At 31.2% G+C, this 17,643-nt stretch overlaps 2 protein-coding genes across 2 annotated transcripts; one reads left to right on the top strand and one right to left on the bottom strand.

The window, feature by feature from the left end:
- Positions 1–8,485: 8,485 nt before the first annotated feature.
- LOC123207380 (probable nucleoredoxin 1) lies at positions 8,486–9,624 on the bottom strand. Its single transcript, XM_044624766.1, has 2 exons — positions 9,437–9,624; positions 8,486–9,287 (listed from the first exon to the last, which is right to left on the bottom strand). Exons 1-2 carry the CDS (start codon positions 9,539–9,541, stop codon positions 8,871–8,873), a joined length of 522 nt encoding a protein of 173 aa, XP_044480701.1. The 5' UTR covers positions 9,542–9,624; the 3' UTR covers positions 8,486–8,870.
- Positions 9,625–14,537: 4,913 nt separating this feature from the next.
- On the top strand, positions 14,538–15,351 carry LOC123207381. Its single transcript, XM_044624768.1, has one exon. It carries the CDS (start codon positions 14,764–14,766, stop codon positions 15,202–15,204), a length of 441 nt encoding a protein of 146 aa, XP_044480703.1. The 5' UTR covers positions 14,538–14,763; the 3' UTR covers positions 15,205–15,351.
- The last annotated feature ends 2,292 nt before the right edge of the window (positions 15,352–17,643 follow it).

The following is a 17,643-nucleotide window of genomic DNA, read 5'->3' as shown; positions in this document are numbered from 1 at the left end:
TAATAATTTTTTAAATAATCCTTTTTTATAATAATTATTATTTTTTATAATAAAAAATTACATAAATCAAACGCATCTGAAATATTAAATTTTAGATTTTGATTACTGTTTTTAGATTTTAATAATTTTTAAATGCAAACGCTATGATACTTCTAACGTTTGAATGAGAAACCAAGAGGGTAAAGTATGTATAAACCATATACAAAGAGGATTTAAACGTAATTTACTATTCAAGCGGCCGGAGAAAGAATCTTTCTCAGTGTCAGTGTTGAGACTTTTGACGCAACTGCACGTGGACGTTAGCTGGACGAGGAATCTTTCTGATGTTGACTTACCACAATTGTAAGATCAAATCACTCCCCTCATTTCTCAACTTACTCAACTCCTTCCCATGTTGTTGCCAAAATGGACTAATACAAGACTAAGACCAAAAGAATTCCAAAAACGGTGAACATCTTGGGCAATGTAACTTTTGAATGTATCAATCTTCAAATTCCTAGAAGCCAAACAAAGCACAAAAAGAGTGTACATAGCAAATATAGATTCCCGCTTAACTTGATCTTATACCTCTCGATAAAACTTTCCTCTTCAATGTTTGATAATTTTGAAAGAATTATCATCATATGTCAAGTGAAAATATCTGGTTGTGAAATAGGATAGTAAATTAATTTAATGGAAAGATGAAAGCATTGAGTTACAAAGTTTGAGTGCAAGTGAAAATTCCATTAAAGATCTCAATGTGATGGGAGATGTTTGGTTTTGTCATCGCATGAAAGATGACTTTCTCTTTTCCTTATCAGGTGTAAGGTTTAGATATCGGTAGTGCTTCTGTTTGAGTAATAACTTTGAAAACGATAACATCTTTTAACGAAGATTATAAGAGTGATTGTGTTTAAGTGATGGGCTTTAAAATAATGACGTTTTCAAATATAAATAATGTTTTGTGTCGAAAAGATGATATTCAATATAATAATATTTCAAATGAGAAAGAGTTGTTGACAATAGTAGGAAATGATAGAGTTGAAAACAAAATTTGTAATTACTATAAGCAAAAGTGAGAGTAAAAATGGAGAGCAGGTAGATATTGTATATAAGAAGAAGAAATTAAGATGAAAAGGAAAAATGACTTTCCTACGTTTTTTATGTGATGGTTTTCATTTATGGAAATGGATAGGGGGTCAAAATTTTTTTTTTAAATTTAAAGAGCGGAAATCATTCATGAAAGTTATGGTGGGAAATAGTTATTCGTCAATATTTAATTTCAAGGGAGTTTCCTGGAACTGTGACCAAGGCCCCTTTGTATATGATGTAGGAATGTGACGTTCCAATTTTGACGTTAATTTTCTAATTTATTTATTAATAATCTTAATAATGAAATGCACCATAGTGCTCCTCGTAAAAACCATCAAACAAGAAGTTAACTTCAACTCCCTCGCCAGCCCTCTTCTCCCCTCCGTTGGACGCCCGTCCTGTCTCCATCACCGCCATGGGAACTCCCCCAAACCCGGCATTAAAATTATCATGATAAATTAAGTGCCAAAGGACTATTTTCCACCTAAGTTTAGGGGCAATCTGAAAATTATATCTATTAGATTTGAAAAACTCGAAATCTTATCCATTGTTTAATTACGGTTAAAGTTTTCTGTTAGAAGTAAGGGTAAAATTATTATTTTATTAATAATATTTAAAAAATATAAAATTTATTACATTTTTTTCTCTTAAGTTTTAAAAATAACTTTTCAGCCTTCCTAAAATTTTTTAATTTTAAAAAATCACATTTTTCTCCCAAAATCTTAAAATTTTTTTCCCTCCAACTCTCTGGAAAAGACAACGACAAAGTCTCTTCGTTGACGAAGAGATTTGGATCTCTTCCTTGACAAATAGATCTGGATCTCTTTCTCGACAAATAGATTTGAACTCTAGATCTCTTCGTTGATAAAAGATCTAAAATGACAAAGAGATCCGTTTCAGACTTTTTTATGTGCGTCAACCAATGGCCTAGGGGAGAGGGGAGATTATTGGCACTGGAGATGGTGGCCGGAGAGATGAAGAAAAAAATTCTGAGATTTTGGGAGGAAAAATGTGACTTTTTAAAGTTAAAAAACTTTTGAAGGGGTGAAATGTTAGTTTTTAAAACTTATAAGAGAAGAATGTAATAAATTTTATATTTTTTTAATATTATTAATAAAATGATGATTTTACCTCTACCTCTAACAAAAAATTTTAACGGCAACTACGTCATAAGTGGGACTTCAAATTTTTTAAACCTCATGAGTGTAATTTTAGGATCACATCTAAACTTGGGTGGGAAATAGTTCTTTGGCCTAAATTAAGCCATTATCTTCAAAAATTTTGTTGTTTGTGATTAAATCTAAAAAATTTTAAACTCATTTGATTTTACATTCCTAAATTTTGATTGATGTTAATATAATATTACAGCAGCATATAAAAAAAATACTCTAATAAACCACCTGTAAAGAGTATGTGGTCTAATATAAAAAATAATCTAATATTAAAGGCCTTGACATGAGACATATAAAAAAAGAAATATAAAATATGCAAAGAAGCAAAGAATATATTTTTTACATAAAATATTGCAAAGAATATATTCTTAATAATATTTCTGCATACTTGTTTGCCTCCAATAATATTTTTGCATGCTTGTTTGCTTCCATGTGTTTTCTACATGTTTGTTTGTTTCCATGTGTTTATTTATGTGAATGTACATATATGCATGTTTTTGCATATATTTTATGTAAAAGCATACATATTTGCTTGTTTTCCTATGAAGATTATATAATATAGCATAAGAGCTCATCGAAGTGTTTTCTCGTGCATGAAAAAACTTTTTGGATTGACAGCGACAACGCAATGGCGGATGACAAATGAGGTTTTCCGTTATAAAATAGAAACATAATTATATCGTACAAAATTTGATTCGATGCAATGGATTGGCGTTATAAGGCTTGGGCGTTATAAGGCGTGCAATGGATTAACGTTAGTGTTAAATAGCTACGTTAAAATATCTATGTATAGACATGTGGGACTACGCCAACCCTTGATGTTTCGCCAACTTGTTTTTCGTCTGGTTTTTTTTTCAGAACTGAATTTTCTTATTTGTTAACCATCACTACAACATTAATCAATACAATAATATGAAATCACAATATTAAACAATCTAACAACATGAAATCACAACAAAATTATATTTCACATGAAATCTTAAACGTGAATATATTTTACATTATTTGATTTTCAATTATTAAACAAGAAAATATATAGCATAAGAGGTTTGAATCAAGATTGTCCTAAATATAGATAATTTTGTTATAAAATTTTCGTAACAAATATGAATTTTCTAAAAAGACTTGATAATTTTTGTCTCTCCCTCTTTTGTATCTAAGTTGAATATTTTATGATAATTTTTTTTATGTGTTTTATTATTCAATTAAAAGTGTTTTCTCTATTAAATTTTTTTTTCTTATATTGCAGAAATTTCTCTCTTTACTGACAGATTGAAAAAAAAAAAAAGAGGGATTACTATTTTTTTTTTTTCTATGTAGATTTTTTTAGTAGAGATATTTGGAAAAAAATTAATTATTATTATAGTATTTTTATTTAAGTTTTGTTATATATATATATATAGACAGAGAAAGAGAGATTAAAAAAAAGGTAGAAAATTTATTATCACTTCTAGAATTTTCTCTTTAGGTCAATTATGACGGCCAAATGCCCCACCACCAATTAGTTGCCGGTTGATATTTTTAACTAAATCCTTGAATTTTTTGTAATCTTTTAATTACTATTATACCCTTCATGGAATAAAGTGAACCGTAGAATTTTGGATGGAAAATGGTAATTTGATATTTTTTTGGCTTAAAGATAATGGTTGCCGTTATCCCAATTTCAGCAGGTGGAAAATAGTGGTCATTCTTATCCCAATTTCAACATTAATTAAAAGGCTAAAGGTGCTGATTTCCCAAATTTCCTCTAACTAATTTTAAAAATCTTATTTGCTCACTTATAAATAGTTAAAATTAATAATTTTAAAAATAAAATCATCATTTTATTTATAATATTAAAAATAAACTTAAATTTAATTTAATTTTTCTCTCTCAACCCTAAAAATTAACAATTTTCTTTCAATCCAAATTTTTAAAAACAACATTTTCCCCTCTAAGATTTCCAAACTTTTAGATTGAATTTTCTGATAATGACCGATGATCTTCAGACAATGTCTCTTCCTCTCTGACATCTTCTCCTTCCACCCGTACTCTTTCTTATCCTCCTCGGTGTCGTTGTCAACGAAAACAACTCGTCTTCATCCAAGACGACACCGAGGAGGACAGGAAGGAGCACGACCGAAAGGAGGAGATGTCTAAGAGAAAGAAATGTCACCTGGAGATCATTGGTCATCATCGAAAAATTTAATCTAAAAGTTTGGAAACCCTAGGGGAAAATGCTGTTTTTGAAAACTTTAGTTGGAAAAAATTATTAGTTTTTAAGGTTTAAGAGGAAAAAATAATATAACTAACGAACTCAATTAATTTTAATAACTAATCGGTGGGTAAATGAAATTTACAAAGTTAACAAAAAAAAGCTTAAGAAATCAGCATATTTTTGTGGGAATAAGTCCTTTGGCCTTAATTAAAAGCATTACGAAGAAAACAAATCTTTTTGAATTTAGACGGAAATATAACTTGACAAAAACTTAGGTGAAGACTCTTTGTTGATAAAGAGTCTTTGTCGTCTACGAAGACGTCGTCTTTATTTTTAGACAAAGATGATTTGTCTTCATCAGAGATAACTTATAGGAGAAATGATGTTTTTGAAAACTTGAAAAAAAATTATTAGTTTTTAAAGTTTAAAGGGGGAAATAATATACCTAATAGACTTAGTTAATTTTAACCGTTCATAAGTGAATAAATAAAATTTTTAAAATTAACAGAAAAAAATTTGAGAAACGTATTACGAAGAAAACAAATCTTTTTGAATTTAGATGGAATTACAACTTGACAAAAACTTAGGCTTGCCTTGACCTTTACAATTTAATACGCAGACTGAGGTTGCATCTTTTTCAAGAAGTTTCAGAGAAATTTGGGCCAAATTTCAAATGGATTTGTGATCATATTCTTGCTGAGAGTTGTGTATAATCCTTCTTAAAACCTCTGTTAGTCTATTTCTTTCATACCCTCTTAATTTATGACCCTAAGGGGGCGTTTGATTGGGGATTTTTAAAATTATTTCGGTAATTTATCTTTTATTATTGACAAATCAAAAAAAGGAATAAAGATTACAGTAATCTTCTATTATTAATGCTGACGTGACAAGTAATATAGGTGGTAATCTGATTACCACCTTCACCTTAGGTATTTAAAGATTACTGAGGTAATCTTGAGTTTATTATAATTATATTATTATTTATTATTTTTTTGAGATAAAAATAAATCTATTTTTAATTAATATGACAAATAATATAAAAAATATTTAAAAATAATTATATTCAATGACATTTAAGTAAAATAATTTACTAGTAATCTTTTATTACTTTTAACCAAACACAATAATTATTTATACCTATCAAATTTTATCAAACATAGTAATCATTTATACCCAGTAATCTATCTTCAAGGTAATCTTTCTATTTTAGTAATCAAACATTATTCAAACCAAACGCCCCATAAGGTTTATATGTTGTCTGCTCTTGAAAAGGAGATTAGTCAATCTTAACTTTTTTTTTCTGGTAAGTAATTAATTAAAAACATTTCGCAAATGTGACAAAAATTTGAACTAAAAATTTTTTTCTAAACATTTTAATACTTCACAAATTTTACTAACTCATTTTTTTTATTGAATTTTCTTTGCAAATGTCAATCTTAACATTATTCCCAATTTCCTACTAGGAAAAGCCATATTATTAGTATAAAAGAATATTACGTATAAACAAAATAGAATTACATCTTACATAACCTTTGGCCCAATTATGTTGTAATGTTGTGACAACATCCTCTACCTTGCTTACCTGGTGTTAAAGCGTGCTTGAAATTTGCTAATCAAGCTACAAAAAGGTTTGCTTAACTTGCCAACATTTGTTAAACACAATCCAAAATGTTGTTCGTATCTAAGGTTAGATTCGAGCCGAGTTGAGCTCGGCTTACAGCCAGCTCGAGCTCAGCTCGGTTCATATATGAGTGACTCGAGTTCAGTTCGAGCTCGACTAAGGCTGACTCTTTTTAGGCTCGTGTTCGACTCGACTTAGCTCTGTTCGGTTCATTTTTCGTTATCAAAACGATATCATTTTTAATATATATTAATCAAAACGACGTCGTTTTGTATTAAAAAAAATCTATTGAGCCAGCTCGAGCTCGGCTAAGCCGAGCTCGTTTTGGGCTCGAGCTCGAGTCGAGCCAAGCTCGGCTCGGATCCAGCCCTATTCGCATCAAATTTGACAACATTTAGGTCATTGGGTTTGACTACTTCTAATACAAGGGATGATCTAGCTACATGAATCTATTTAGGAACAAGGGTAGATGGTTGAATTCAACTCTTTGTCATGGTTAGTATCATTAAACACTAGAGAGCTGGCACATCAAGCGTTTGTTCAAGTTCCTTCAAGAATTCCAATTGATAAACATACCAATTTGCCTTCTTTTTAGAAGCATTCGTAACTAGTGTAACATTTACTTTGGCCTGGTAATGGATGTTAATGAGAAGTTAAACTTTTACACTTGAAATATTGTTAAGTTACATACATTTCAATCAATATCCTGTTTGCATCTTCTCATGTAAAGGTGTTTCTATTCCTTTATTTGACTATCTAAGGGAATTTTGATCTTTTCTTAAACTCCACCAAACTCCTTAGATTATCCAAGGTCTTATATATCTAGATCTACAGAACCATAATCATGGTCATAAATTTGATAATATAGGATAAATAAAATAATATATACAATCCAAAAACCTAAAATGTCAGTGAAAAACCCATTAAATTATACCTAATCATTGGAGGGAGGTTGCTTTCTTATTTAATACGCTGATTAAGATTATATCTTCTTCAATGAAGTTTCAAAGAAATTTGGTTCATGAAGCAAAGGCCCATGTGCAAATGTTATCATTTATAATATTCTTTAATGAAGTTTCAAAGAAATTTGATTCATGAAGCAAGGGCCCATGTTCAAATGTTGTCATCTATAATCTGAAACACGAGTGACCTTCAACTTATGACCTCAATTTTCTAATTTCTTCATGTAAATCAATGCATTCCAATATTCCATAGTAACACATTACATGTATAATATGTTTTCTAATCCACCATAGGTTACATGCCAGAAACTCCAATAGAAAATCTTAATTATTTCATGATAATAAAACTAATTAAGTTTGATATCATAAACTCGTGATCCATCAAGTTCGAAAATCCCAAAGGGCTTCTCATAATCCTCCTCACTCTTCCCATTCTCATCAAAAAGATCAAATAAGTGAACCTCAACTCTCTGGCCAGGCCTCTTCTGCATCCCAACACAGCGCACAACACTTCTCACCACATTTTCATTACACACCAATGCATTCTCTACACTCATTGCCACACCACTGCTCACCAGTGACCTCGTCTCTATCACCACAATTGCAACTCCCCCGAACCCTTCTCTCTCCATATCATAAGCAAACCCATTGACGCTTGTGTTAAAAAGATTACGATAGGTTAAACCTCTATCTTCAAATGCTTCTTTGCTTCTGAAAAATGTGTAATCTAAACATACTTACTTTAATCTACCACTAAATTGGAGAAGGTCAATAACAGTAGGTGGTGGTAGAAGGTTGTTCTCTAGCTGCGCATAACATATTCCAATTGGTGCAGCGGTTGTTTGAAACTATGGAAGAAGCATACTTATGGACTAAAATTGAGCTAGCCTTTTATGGGTTGATGAGTGAATTAATGTAGAACTCGTATATATGGTTATTGTGTTAAAAAGATGTTATCTTGTAGGTGTAAATAGGTTCAAAGTTGTGTTTTGATGTTGGTTTGTTTCGATTCCAAAGCTCTTTCTTTGTTTTGGTGTAACCTATTATAGGCCTGCAATCTCATCAACAAAATGGTTCCATTATGGATCTGGAATGGTTTGCGTTCAGAAGGTAACTTCATATTGAACAAGTTTTCTCTTTGACGTCTTTTTTCTTTTAGATCACTTTTCAAACAACATTCAAATTTTTTAAACTTTCTTAAAACATTATTATCAGTATCCTACGATATACTATATATATTATATAATATAATATGATATAATAAAAAACAATATGTATCAAAAAATAATCACAATTAATGCAATACAATAAATATATCATATAATACGATACATATTCTATGATGCGATATATATATCCTACTATACAAAATAATACACTTTGTAAAAAAATAATGATGTAATAAATATATATGTGAAAAATTTTAAATTTTTAAAAATTCTTATAATATTTTCTAAAATAATGACGTATTAATTATATTTTTATTAATTTATTCTTTAAATATTACATCATATAATATGATATAATACACATCACATAAAATAAGAGTTTTGATACACATAGTACATAATTCAACATCCATAGCGTAGATGCCCAATTTTCTTGAGTCCCACAAATAAATCTTGGGCAAAATTCGTAGAATCGCGTCTAGTCAGCTAGTTATACCTTCCTATCGTAGTCGACATCCTTGAAGAGACCCCATAACACTATCTTACATTGCCATTTCCTCAATTTTTGCTTCAATATTAGTAGTAGCAGCATTAAATATGTCAAAAGTATCATACCTTGCTTACACCTTTCCCAACGACAAAATCCAGATCCCCAGAAACCAGAATTGATTCCAGGGTTTAAGTTGCCTCTTTCGCTTTCCCTATTTCAGCAAGTTGTGCAATCTTTTCAGGGGTGAATGGGTACCCTTCCACTCCATGCTCTCGAATGATCCCCACTCCACTATTAGTCAAAACTTTCCCATTTTCATCAAGAATCACCAGGTAAGGGATCACCCTCAACTTGAACAACTCCTTCAAGCTATCACGCGCCTCTGAATCAGAGAATGGGATCGCGAGCCAAGGCATCTTTGAGAAGTAGCCCTTGAATGCCTCTTCATCCTTATCACGCGAAACAAAAACAACCTCAAAATCACCCTTTGAAGAGAGTTCATCGTAAACCTCCACTAAAGCCGGCGTGAATTGCCTACACGGACCACACCATGATGCTGAGAAATACAACCCAACCTTCTTTCCCTTCAAGCTCTCAATTTTAACCTGTAAAATAAAAATTCCCGAGGAAAAAAAAAAGAAACTATTCATTCCCTTTTCAATCACACAACAAATCACAACCTAAATAAACAAAAAACTAAAATCCCCTAATCTACTTGCAGAAGAAAAACAAAAAGAATTGAAGAAATCATTACCTGGTTACCGTCGTTGCGAACAAGAAAGTCTCTCTCAGAAGATGAGAGGATGGCATGAACATCGTGAAAAACTGCTTGGGTATCAGTAGATTGAGTGTCAGCCATAGCTACTTTCTGTTGGTTTGAACTAGTGAGATGATTGTTTTGAGTAATTGGAGAATCGGATTAACTGGAGGGGTATACTTATAGAAGGAGCCAAGTCAAGGTCTCCGCATACGTATCCCTCGTATTATTAAGTTATCTGTATTTTTACACCCATGTACCATGTATTATTAAAGTTTATAGCATTGCGTCTGTGCTATTCACATGCGTCTGACCCACTCCTGCTTTTACAAGTCTTTATGAACTATCAAGAGTCAAGACTAGTTTGAGCCGGTTTACTTTAAAAAAACAAAAATAGTTTGAGTCCGTCGAAAGAGATAGGACTTGAAACGTGTCGGTAGTTTCTTGGGGTTTTTTTTTTTTTTTGCCGTTCTTTTATAAGTAAATTACGTGCACACCCCTGCTCTTACCCCATTTTGAGTTTGGTGTAATTTGTTTTAACTCAATCCTGGTTTTTTTATGGGCTTTTGGTTTCAAGCAGCGTTTGGATAAGATTATCAAAAATTATTTTAATAATTTATTTTTTTATCACTACCTTAATTTTGTCATATAAAAAAATATGTTAATAATTTTTTATTATAGTGATATGATAATTAATATGAAATTAAGTTAATTTTGATTTTATTATAATTATTTTTTATTTATTAATAAAAATATTATTATTTTAATTTAAAATAAAATAATATAAAAATTATTTTAAAATAATTATATTTGAATATATTTAAGTAAAATAATATCTTAACTTATAATCAAACAAATAGAATAATTATTTTTATTAAATCTAATAATTTTTAAAATAATCTATTTTTGTAATAATTATTATTTTTTATAATAAAAAATTACATAAATCAAACGCATCTGAAATATTAAATTTTAGATTTTGAATACTGTTTTTAGATTTTAATTATTTTTAAATATAAACACTACGGTACTTCTAACATATGAATGGCAAACCAAAAGGGTAAAATACACATAAACCGTATACAAAGAGGATTTAAAGGCAATTTACTATTCAAGTGGGCAAAGAATCTTGCTCACCGTTTTCTGATATTTATTTACTATAATTGTATTATCAAATCACTCCCCTCATTTCTCAACTGACTCAACGCCTTCCCATGTTGTTGCCAAAATGGACTAATACAAGACTAAGACCAAAAGAATTCCAAAAACGGTGAACATCTTGGGCAATGTAACTTTTGAAGGTGTCAATCTTCAAATTCGTAGAAGCCAAACAAAACACTAAAAGAGTGCACATAGCAAATATAGCTTCTCTTTTAATTTGATCCTAGACCTCTTGACAAAATCTTTTTCTTTAATGTTTAATGATTTTGAAAGAATCATCGTCATATCTCAAATGAAAATATATAAGTTGTGAAATAGGATAATAAATTAACTCAATAGAAAGATGAAAGTATTGAGTTACAAAATTTGAGTGTGAGTGAAAATCTTATCAAACATCTCAATGTGACTGGAGATGCTTGGTTTTGCCATTGCATGAGAGATGACATTATCATAAAATCAGGATTTATTTTTAATTTCTAGTTCAAACTTTCCGGGTCATTATCTTCCCCTACCCCGGCTATACAGCCGTAGAAAGGTAGAAAAATTGGATGGGGAAATATTTTTTTATAATTTTATTTTGTAATTTTCTCTTTAGGTCAATTATGACGGCCAAATGCCCCCACCACTGATTGATTAATTGCCGGTTAGCATATTTAATTACTATTATACCCGTAACAGAATAAAGTTAACTGGAAAATTTTGGGTGGAAAATGGTAATTTGATATTTGTTGACTTAAAGATAGTCGTCATCCTTATCCCAATCTCTCAACATTAATTAAAAGCATTACGAAGAAAACGAATCTTTTTGAATTTGGACAGAAATGCAACTTGACAAAAAACTTAGGCTTGCCTTGACCTCTACAATTTAATACAAAGATTGAGATTGCGTCATTTTCAAGGAAGTTTCAGAGAAATTTGGGCCAAATTTCATATGGATTTGTGGTCATATAGTCTTGTTGAGAGTTGAATATGGCCCCACGGTGTGCTTGTTGTCTACTCTTGAAAATGTGGTTACTCAATTTTAACATTTTTTTTTGGGTAAGCAATTAATTAAAAAAAAATTATAAACGTAACAAAAATCCGAATTAAGGATTTCTTTCTAAATATTTTAATTTTCCACAAATTTTATTATCTCATTTTTTAATTAAAATTTCTTTTTAAATATTAGTGTTAAAAGATATAATATTAGTATAAAATGAATATAAATTGAAAGAATATTAGGTATAGACAAAATGGAATTACAACTTACATAACCTTTGGCCCAATTATGTTGTAATGTTGTGACAACATCCTCTAACTTGCTTATCTGAGTGTTAAAAGTGTGTTTGAAATTTGCTAATCAAGTTACGAAAAAGTATACTTTACTTGCCAACATTTGTTGAACACAATACAAAATGTTGTTCACATCAAATATGACAACATTTAGTTCATTGGATTTTGCTACTTCTAATACAAGGGATGATCTAGCTACATGAATCTATTTAGGAACAAAGGTTGATGGTTGAATTCATCTCTTTGTCATGATCAATATCATTAAACACTAGAGAGCTGGCACATCAATTGTTTGTTCAAGTGCCTTTAAGAATTCCAATGGATAAACATACCAATTTGCCTTCCTTTCAAAGGTATTCATAACCAGTATGACATTTACTTTGGCCTGGTAATAGATGTTAATAAAAAGTTAAACTTTTACACTTGAAATGTTCTTAAGTTATATACATACATTTCAATCAATATCTTGTTTGCATCTTCCCACGTAGAGGTGTTTCTATTCCTTTATTTGACCATCTAAGGGAATTTTGATCTTTTCTTGAACTCCACCAAAGTTCTTAGATTATCCAAGGTCTTGTATATCTAGATCTATAAAACCATAGTCAAAGTCATAAATTTGATAATATAGGACAAATACAATAATATATACAATCTAGAAACCTAAAATGTTAATGAAAAACCTATTAAATTATACCTAATCATTGGAGGGAGAGAGGTTGTCTTCTTATTTAATACGCTGATTGAGATTACATCTTCTTCAATGAAGTTTCAAAGAAATTTGGTTCATGAAGCAAGGGCCCATGTGCAAATGTTGTCATCTATAATCTTCTTTAATGAAGTTTTAGAGAAATTTGGTTCATGAAGTAAGAGCCCATGTTCAAATGTTGTCATCTATAATCTAAAACACGAGTGGCCTTCAACTTATGACCTCAATTTTCTAATTTCTTCTTGTAAATCAATGCATTTCAATAATCTAGGCTAATGTATTACATGCATAATATGTTTTCTAGTCCACTGCAATTACATGCCAAGCACTGCAATAGAAAATCCTAATTATTTCATGATAATAAAACTAATTATATTTGATGTCATAAACTCGTGATCCATCAAGTTGGAAAATCCCAAAGTGCTTCTCATAATCCTCCCTGCTCTTCCCATTCTCATCAAAAATATCAAACAAGAGAGCTTTAACTCTCTGGTCAGGCCTCTTCTGCATCCCAACACAACCCACAACACTTCTCACCACATTTTCATTACACACCAATGCATTCTCTACACTCACCTCCACACCACTACTCACCAGCCACCCCGTCTTTGTCACCAGTATCACAACTCCTCTGAACCCTTCTCTCTCCATTGTATACATGAACTCGTCAACACTTGCGTCAAAAAGATTATGATAGGTTAAACCTCTATCTTCAAATGCTTCTTTGCTTTTGAAAAATGCATAATCTAAACCTACCCCATTGAATTGGAGAAGGTTGATGACGGTAGGTGGTGGTGGAAGGTTGTTCTCCAACCTCCCATAACATATTCCAATTGGTGATAAAAAGGAGTGATAGCTGAGATAACATTGAACCCCATATTTTAGCTTATGAACTAAAATTGAGCTAGCTTTTTACGATTTGATGAGTGAATTAATGTAGGACTCGTTTATATAGTTATTGTGTTGAAATGATATTATTTTATAGGTATAAATGAGTTCAAAGTTGTGTTTTAATATTAGTTTAATTTGAGTCCAAATCTCTCTTTTTGTTTTGATATAACCTATAATAGGGTTCACAATCTCATCAACAAAATAGTTTTATTATAAATTTGACATGACTTATGATAAAAAAATAATTTTTAATTAAACGAATATTCTCTTTGATATTTCTTTTCTTTTAAGTCACTTTTTAAACTTGCCTAGATACGCAATTTTCTTGAGTCCCACAAATAAATCTTGGGCAATATTCGTAGAATTGCATCCTAGAGTCAGCTAGTTATACCTTCCTATCGTAGACGACGTAACATTGTCTTACATTGACAAAGATAATATTCTGAAACCGCTTGCTTCCCTAAACGTCTTGTTTTCTCTATTATTAACATTAATTATAAAAAGGTCCAATATAGGAGAATCTTCTTTGTGCAAGAAAGCAATAAAGAAGGTGGCAATTAAGCAGACAATGGCCCAATTAAACTGATAAGCTTCGGCCAACATAGGAAACTGCAGAGTAAGATATTTACTACACAGATCCCTAAGTTGAACCATATCTTGTCTTCTTAAAATTGCTGCCAGCCATATTACTTTGACCAGTTAATGTTCCCAAAGTTCCTCGCATTAAGAGCCAACACATAGTCGCAGAAACATCTCACTTTCTGGGAAAGCAAAGGCTTTCCATTGTTTAATCAACCATACTGTGCAGACCCCTGTGGACAAAATTATTAGCCAGTGATTAGTTTTGAATAATTAACCAGATGCTTTCGAATTGGTGACAGATTTATATGATTGGATGGGAGTGCCTTGTAATTTGTAGTTGTACCAAAAACTAGAACTCTGCCTTTTTTTTTAGGGCCAAGAAATAATGCTATCCAAGGGCTCCAAAATCTTACTTTCTCTCCATACAAAGCAAATGCAAGTGCCCCTTCTGCCTCAGAAAATCACCCAAGGAATAATCTTTAATTGTCTCTTTAATAAAGAAACTTCTTTCAATTTTTGAATTGAACCAAAAAGGAAAATTAAGCACAGTTAAAACTTAAACCCATTATACATAACTTCTCCTTGGAGGCAACTCTTACTTGTTTCATGAGTTTTTCCCAAACCATCTCTTTCTCTGCACTCAAAGAACAACACTCTTAGTAAAACCCTGCTTCAACCGCCACCATCCCCACTCTCTCAAACAATCTAAAACATGTCAATGTCCTCTCAACCCCAACAACCTGCAGTTGGCGGCGTCGTTTACCCAAACACAGTCACAAGACCGCCGCCCAATTCCCCTGCATCTCCCTCGTCGGATGGATCGTTTGGGACGGTGTTCATCATCCTGGCTGTTATTGTTGTTATATCAGCTGTAGCTTGTTGTCTTGGGCGTCTCTGCAACCGACGCCATCCCAAACATAAACCCCACAAACAAAGCCACAACTCTTACCCACAAGAAGGCCAAGTGGGGAACATGGAGTTCCATAAGCAGCAAAGCCACGGCTTTCGTCCCAGAGAAAGGGAAAGAGACATAGAGTTTGGGTTCGATAAAAATATTGCAGCTTCGAAACCTGCTGGGAATGGACAAACCAGAGGTTTCAAACAGTTTGGAAATGGAGACATCAAGTTTGAACCCAAGCTTGGAGGTGTATAATGGAGTCATGAGGAGCTAGCTTGGGTAACTGTGATGGTGTCAAGTTCCATTTAAACTCCTCAGATCAAACGTAGTTATTGTATAACTATTTCTCTTTGTATTATGCAATTATTTATTAATTATGAATTGATTACTGCGTATTTCCAACCCTCCTCTGCCAGGTTTTTGGCTGCGTAACCAGGCAAACTATTTTCTCTCTTGTGCAAAATATATATATTTGGATAACCAATAATCATTTTTACCCATATAATCAAATAACAAAATTAGATTAAATATTGCTTTTATCTATCATTCCAATAAAATCATAAATGAACTATAACTTATCAAATATAGAGCTTCATCGGTAATATTTTTCACATAAAATCTGAAATCAAGTAACAAAGATCATCACATCAAGAAATTGAGATGACTCTTAACTTTAAATTTCGTAATTCATTAGTTGATTGATTGTGCTTGTAATTATTAGGTTGATATACTATTTTCTTAATTGGCTAATCTCATAGTTAATTAAATAGATCAAATAAGCCTGTTATCCAATACGGGTATTGGGTAAATGTTTAACCGAGGTTAAATGTAATTTTACTATACATTATGGGGGTTATTGAAGTTTCATCAGGCTTAAGAGGGTTATTAAAATTTCACTGTGCAAATTTCTCTCCAAGGATATGCAACAGTCTTTTCCGCTACATTGGTATGAAAAGCCAATTGGTTCAACAAAAAGGGCTTGTTCATCCATCCATCCATCCATCCATCATCTCGTCCATATTCTCAGGTTGTTTGGCTTTCTCATGCAACATCTTCTCAGTACCTTGGTCTATATTGTCATCAACCTATTGTTGGTACCTTCCTTAAGTCTATAAAACAAACACATACAACTTCATGGTACTTACCAAATTACAAAATTAGTTGTAACATCAAACTTCTTAATTTCAACCTTAATTGATGATGTTGAAATCAAGGTTTTAAAAATCAAATCGGATCATAAACCGTTTTAAAGTTTGATTTTGATTGAATCGGATGAATCGTTTTAACCAACCAGTTCAACTAGATTTTCAGTTTTGTATAAGAGTAAAAAAAATTTAGTCCGATTATATATTTTTTATACACCAATTTAAATCTATACATCATTTTTTATTTAAACCCTGCAAAACACATAGTAAAATACTATTATAAATTAATTATAATCGTTACAACACAAACAAATTATACTTAAACTAGAATATGCTTAAAACTGGAGCAAACATAACAAATTACTCACATGATATAACAAGTGCATAAAATTAAACTTGGGTGGGAAATAGTTTTTGGCCATTAATAAATTATAATAAATTTATTATTAATAATATAATAAAAATTATAAATATAATAAATTAATAATACAGGATGTTCGTGAACTGCGAATGAAATTACATTGGGTAATGGAATGAGCATTGAAAAGTAAAATGTTAAAAAACAAATTCAGATATACCGAACGTCAATCCGCCTTGAAGAACAGAAAAAGAAACAACAGACGTCTGTTGTCGATTGGGGAAGAATTGTCGAACTTGAAACAGTCGTCTATCGAAGAAACAATTGAACTTGAAGAAGAAGCTATCCTCTGTCGTCGACTTGCCTTCGTGTGTGGTGAGAGAGAACAGTCAAACCTCGTCGAAGTTGAAGCTTTTAGTCGTTAGCAACTCGTCTGGTTTCGGTTACTTTAGGCCACAGCAGCAACAACGACGACGTGATGCAACTACAATTCTAGAAAAAGAAATCAAATGTGTTTTATGTTTTCATGTCTTCTAATTTTTTTTTTCACTTTAATTAATACTTATTTTATAAACCTGATCTGTTTGAACTGTAATAAATTGTGAACCAGTGATAAACCGTCAATAGTCACGGTTCAATTCGAATATAAATTTAAAATAGTTTTTTAATTATAATATCCGTTTTATAAACTGGTTCACGGTCCGGCCGAATGAGTCAGCGGGTCCGATCCGATTTTGTTAACCATAGTTGAAATAGACATCATTAAAACATATGTTATGATACCAATTTTTATGTGAAAACCCAGAAAACAAGTAAACAAACCACAAATAAAATAAGAGAGAGAATACAAAGAAATTTACATGAAAATCCAAAAAAAAAAAAAACTATAGTTAAAGAGTAGAGAAATTTACTATATTAAAATTTAATTACAAGATGAATGTTGAACATTGATAACGCTTTTAAATATTAAGTGTGAAACTATAAAACTCTAACTACTCACTTAAGTCTCTCTCGTAAAAACTAAAATTTGTAAACAGTAAATATTTATATCCACGACAGAATAATCATTTCATTTGATGGAATGTCCATTTAAGACGGAATAGTTATTTCATTCAATGGAATTGTTCATTTTAAGACCCTATGTTATAATCGTTCAAACTAGAAATAAAATTATTCATCAAATCATTACTT

The sequence above is a fragment of the Mangifera indica genome, unplaced genomic scaffold (genome assembly GCF_011075055.1).
Source record: "Mangifera indica cultivar Alphonso unplaced genomic scaffold, CATAS_Mindica_2.1 Un_0074, whole genome shotgun sequence".
Classification (NCBI taxonomy): Eukaryota; Viridiplantae; Streptophyta; class Magnoliopsida; order Sapindales; family Anacardiaceae; genus Mangifera; species Mangifera indica.
The sequence above is the reverse complement of the archived record's forward strand: the minus strand, read 5'-3'. Positions and strand labels throughout refer to the sequence as shown.

Bases quoted from the DNA above. Each gene is read 5' to 3' on its own strand.
- LOC123207381 (XM_044624768.1), top strand. From the start codon at position 14,764: ATGTCAATGTCCTCTCAACCCCAACAACCTGCAGTTGGCGGCGTCGTT.
- LOC123207380 (XM_044624766.1), bottom strand. From the start codon at position 9,541: ATGGCTGACACTCAATCTACTGATACCCAAGCAGTTTTTCACGATGTT. The intron at 9,288-9,436 runs GTAATGATTTCT...TTTATTTTACAG, and splicing joins TTCGCAACGACGGTAACCAG to GTTAAAATTGAGAGCTTGAA.